This window comes from Gekko japonicus, unplaced genomic scaffold (genome assembly GCF_001447785.1).
Source record: "Gekko japonicus isolate JY-2015 unplaced genomic scaffold, Gekko_japonicus_V1.1 scaffold60, whole genome shotgun sequence".
NCBI classification, from domain to species: Eukaryota; Metazoa; Chordata; class Lepidosauria; order Squamata; family Gekkonidae; genus Gekko; species Gekko japonicus.
In genome coordinates, this window is record NW_015167528.1 from 2,220,206 (window position 1) to 2,225,437 (window position 5,232).

General features: G+C 59.7%; 1 protein-coding gene across 1 annotated transcript in view; it reads left to right on the forward strand.

Annotated features, from left to right (window-relative positions):
* IRX4 (iroquois homeobox 4) overlaps positions 1-5,232 on the forward strand; it is a gene marked incomplete at its 3' end in the record, with an annotated part of 8,509 nt that overhangs the window by 2,448 nt on the left and 829 nt on the right. The window contains exons 3-4 of the mRNA XM_015413320.1: positions 95-201; positions 4,191-4,528. Of these exons, the coding sequence (XP_015268806.1) occupies positions 95-201; positions 4,191-4,528 (445 nt within the window). The remainder of the gene's footprint in view (positions 1-94; positions 202-4,190; positions 4,529-5,232) is intronic.

Here is a 5,232-nt window from a genome sequence, read left to right on the forward strand (position 1 = left end):
CCCCCAGCATGAGCCCGGCGCCTCCGACTCCCTGCCCGCCCCGAGGGCCATGATCCCGCTCTGACCCGCGGCCCGCACCTTCTCCCTCTTCCAGAACAGCTTCGAGTCCAAGGACGGGGGCGGATCTGCGCATGCGGGGCTGACCCAGGCGGCCGCTTACTACCCCTACGACCACACGCTCAGCCAGTACCAGTATGACAGGTGAGAGGCCCGGCGGAATGGGGCGGGGGCGGGGGGGCCTGTGTCGGAAGGTGGCCGCGCCGTCCCGTAGGGTCTGCGTGCGGGTGGTGCCGCCGCCAGCGAGGGTCGGACGGGGCCGAGGACGAGGCGCGTCTGGTGGCGCCCTCTGGCCGCGCTGCGGGGTCCCCCGCGCACACCTGAGCAGGCCTGCGGCTGCTGCTCCTGGCACGGCGAGGTCAGGGGAGCCGTGGGCCCGTCCCGTAGGGTCTGCGTGCGGGTGGTGCCGCCAGCGAGGGTCGGACGGGGCCGAGGGCGAGGCGCGTCTGGTGGCGCCCTCTGGCCGCGCTGCGGGGTCCCCCGCGCACACCTGAGCAGGCCTGCGGCTGCTGCTCCTGGCACGGCGAGGTCAGGGGAGCCGTGGGCCCGCCATGCTCCGAATGCCACTGGGGCGGACCGTAGAAACCCGGACGTCTCCGCGTCCTTCAGGGCCAAGTGGCTTCGTTGCTGGGTGGGGCGCGGAATAGGAGGCAGCCATCGGCCGGGGCGGCTCCTCGGCACGCACGAGCTCAGCCGGGTCGCCCCGCCGCCCTCGCACCGAGGAAGTCCAGGCAGGCGGCGGCAGGCCAGCCACCTCTGTCGCTCTCTTGCCTTGAGAACCGCCCCCCCCCCGTGGCCATGCCGTTTGCCCTCTCCTGGCTCCAAGGATAACCTCCCCCCTCCCTGCCCCGTCCCAAGCGGCCAGAGGAGCCCGGCGGCAGGGGGGCTGTCCCAAGGCTCGCCCTCGCACCTGCAGCCGTCGAGGAATGCTCCGTGCTGGGCGGCCTGCCTGGGCTCCCCGAAGAGGGTGCGGGTCGGGACTGCAGCAGACGCCCAAGGCTCCCACGAGCGCCCAGAAGCGGCTCGGCTCGGCTCGAGGCCCGACCCCCGGGCTGGGGGCCCAGCCGGGGCGAGTGACTTTTTGCCGCAGACGCTCCCGCCGCCCGGCTCTCAGCTCGCAGGGACTCCCCGAGGCCAAGCCGCCCAGCCCTGCGCTTACTCGGAAGGCAACCGTTGGGGCCTCGCTAGCTAGGGGATCTGGGCCCTGCCGGCCGGGGCTGTGGTGGTGAGGCCAGCGTGGCCGAGGGCCGCAGGCAGCGCGAACATCCAGCGGAGGGGAGGGGGGCGCCCACAACTCCGGAGCGGCCTGGGCGGCGTTGCCAGGTCGGAAGCCGTCCGCCAGGAGCGCGCCCAGGGCGAAAAGGCGCAGGAGTCCCTCTATTGATGGCTGCCCCCCCCCCGCCCGCCTCCCTTGCGGTCCCCTCGCGCCTGGGAACGAGCCTGTCGCCGGCGCCGTCTCCTCTCGGCCCGAGGAGCGGGGCCTTTTCCTGCGGGTGGAGACGGATCTCCCTCCCCTCGACCCGGCGTGAAAGCCTCCCGTTTGCCTTGGGGGCCGGCCTGGCTGGCCCGGAAAGGGCAGCCGGGGATCCCCGCTCACCCCGGGGCGACCTCTAGGGGTGGTGTTTCTCCCTCCGGCTCCGGGTCGCGAGAGTCTTGAGCCAGTGCTGGGATTCTTTGATTCAGGGTCGATGGTTGCATTGCAAACACAAGAGCCCACACTTCGTATCGAGTCGGGCAGGAAGGGCCGGGAGGGAGGCTTGCGAGGAGCAAAGTGCGGGCACTGATGATGGCCGCCCACCTCGGGTCCCTTCGACGGATTCCCTCGGGGAAAGGGTTGGGGTGGGGTCGCGAGAGTCCTGAGCCAGTGTCGGGATTCTTTGATTCAGGGTCGGTGGTCGTATTGCAAACACAAGAGCCACACTTAGTAAAAGAAAAATATCTTTACTCTAAAACAAAATAAAGCATGGGTAAGGTACTTTGGATCAAAGAAATAAAATAAAAGGTTACATACTTGCAGTCACTTTCAGTACTATATGGTAACAGCTACATCTTTCTAACTGTCTTGACTTCCAGGAGAGAACTTCCTCTCTGGTTCACACAAAGAGCCATAAACCTTGTGAATAGATGAATGCTAGATCAAAGCATTTCCACAAACAAGTTGTTAGTTGACCAATACAAAGGTTACAGGTCACTTCATTAGGGTAAACAACTCCCACAAACTTTCCTGCCCTAGAATACATTATGTGACGTAACATCCTGTTTCCTAACAAACAACATTTAACTCTGTAATGACTGAAGTGTAAGCAACTTGCAATTCCAACAACCAGCCTCCTTTGCCGCTTCTCTTTCCTCCTCGGTTCCTGCCCGTAAAAAGACCGCAGCCTCCCCCCCCACCTGATTGACGGCAGCCCCTCCTCCTGGGGCTCTGAAGGCGAGAGACCCTCGGAGGGTGCGCTGTGCTGTGGCCTGCCCCTGCCCGGCAGCCCCGCTGGGCCTCTTTGGCGGCCTCCCATTCCGCCCTGCTTCGCCTGCCGAAGAGGACGAGTTCAGGCGGCCAGTGGTCCCTCTGAGCTGAGCTATTGTGAGCCAGCTCTCAGGTTTTTAGCCTCCGGCTCACACGTTTTTGTCTCAGCTCAGGGAAGGATGGGGCTCCAGAGCAAACGGATTCACGCAGGAGCCAAATCGCTCATGGCTCACAACCTTAATGCCAGCAGCTCGCCAAGTAGGATTTCTTGTTGGGTTTTAGTTCTTAATTTCTAAAGTTAATCAGCAGAGTAATCAGCATTCAGCAGAGTATTAAAGAGTCAGAGTCCATGGTGTGTTTTAAATATAAATGTTTACTACAACCTAGCATGGGAAAAGGTATACGGGATGAAAAATAACAAAGAGCTAATATTCCTACATCCTTACAGCTAGACAGAACATGGCAGAAGAGAGCAAAGGAGACTAACTTCTTCTTGCTCAGGACAAAGAGCCATAAAATGCTAATACTAGCCACTCTATTCTCCAATCAGAACAACAAACTAGATCTGAAGTTACCGGGCTTTCTAGCTCTCTAAACGTATTGGTCACAAACAAACATGTGATTCAGTAAACAGTATTAACCCAGTAAATACTGAAATAGAAGTGTTTTAACTTGTAACACCCAACATTTCTGCTCACAAGAGACTCCACTGCCGAGAGGGAGCCTTCCTGCCCCCCCCCCCCAACGAAGGCGGCCGGGGCTCGCCTCTGAGCGACCTTACAGACGGGGGCACACTTCGAAACAGCCCGCTCGTGTCGTGGGAATGCTTGAGTCAGAGGGGGCCGCGCGCGGCTGGATCCCCAGCTCAGCTGAGCCCCATGGCGACGAATGTCCCGTCGAGTCCTGACCGGGCGGGCTCAGGAGAGCCCCTCCCTTCGCCCTCCTTTGGGGTCAATGGACTCCGAAGGGCGTCAGCAGCACTCTTGCCGGGTCGGGGCCAGCAGGGCGCTGATCCAGCAGCTAATCTCGCCAGATTTTTCCGGCTGAACTGGGCCGAGTCGTTTACCTGCATCCGAGCAACACCTAAGGAGGGGGGGGGGCTACGGCTACTGTTGGGTGATAGTGAGATATGAGATATTGAAAAAAAGGTATTTAGAAGAGATAAGATAGTCCAGCAGACTTTTTACTAAGTTCTAGCATGGGGAAGGGTAACTGGGATGAAAATAACAACAGAGCATAATCGGCTACATCCTTACTCTACAAAGACAAAACTGGAAGAGAGAGATTATGGCTGCTCTTCTTCTTCTTCTTCTTGAGAACACCAAACAAAGACGGGAAGAGAAGCCATAAAATGCTAATACACCTTGACACTTTAGTCCCAATCAAATCCCTAGATCAGGGAGAAAATTCCCGGGCATCCCTACATCTAAAGAACATTGGTTACATGAGAAACATGTGACTTCCTGTGAGTAACAGAAACAAACATTTAACCCCAGGTATACTGAGTGTTTTCAACTTGGAATACCCAACAGCTACAAAAACGGCTCAATCCCCCCCCCCCGGAAGTCCTTGAGGCTTTGGCACGGGGGAGGGGTCCTGGGACTGAGCGGCCGCGGGGGGGGGGGCGGCGTCTCTCCCTCTCCTGACCGTCTCTCCCCTCCCCGCGCAGGTACGGCGCCCTGGACGGCGGGACGCGGCGCAAGAACGCCACCCGCGAGACGACGAGCACGCTGAAGGCCTGGCTGCAGGAGCACCGCAAGAACCCCTACCCGACCAAGGGCGAGAAGATCATGCTGGCCATCATCACCAAGATGACCCTCACGCAGGTCTCCACCTGGTTCGCCAACGCCCGGCGCCGCCTCAAGAAGGAGAACAAGATGACCTGGCCGCCCCGCAACAAAGGCGCCGACGAGAAGAGGCCCTACGCGGGCGAGGAGGAGGAGGAGGAGGCGGCGGCCGCCGAGGGAGAGGCTCCCGAGGACGGCCTGAAGAGCGAGCGGCTGGCGGGTATCTATCCCCCTGACCTGACCGGGGGGCGGGGGGGGGGGGGGGCGTCCCGACACAGCACAAGCCCTGGGGGACGTGGGGGAAGCGGCCCCCACCCCCAGTGGCTGCTCTGATGCAAGTGCCGGGCTGGGCTTTTGTCCAGCGAGACCGGAGAGGATTCTCTTAAATCCGTACAATTTTACAGGTATTTCCAAGCAATACAAATGAGCATCCTCTTACAGTGCATAGTAACTCGTATTTTAAAAAGCAAACCCCCCCCCCTCCCCACCCTCCCAAGTGAAACCTTGTCTAAGAAACCGCAGCTGCCCGTTGCAGAAAAGAGGAAGGGATTCTCGGGTCTGTCTGGCAAAGACCTGCGCTCGAAGCCACGTTTTGTTGCTTCGTTGCGTAAATCCGCTCCTCCCTGGAGCCAGAAGCGAAGGGCGCATCAGGCCTTCTTGGGGGCTAGAAACGGGGGTTCTTTTTAGAAAACCCGAACAGATCGAGGGGGGGGGGTTGCACGGTGTGTTATTCCCGAGGACTCCTGATTTGAACTCTTGTCGTTTATTACATGATCCTCAAAAGGTCGATTAATACGCACGCGCCACGTCCATTTAAAAGAAAGTGCAAAGAAAGGTGTCTTTGGGGGGAGGGAGTGGTGTGTGTGTGTGTGTGTGTGTGAGTGTGTGTGTGTGTGTGTGTGTGTGTGAGAGAGAGAGAGAGAG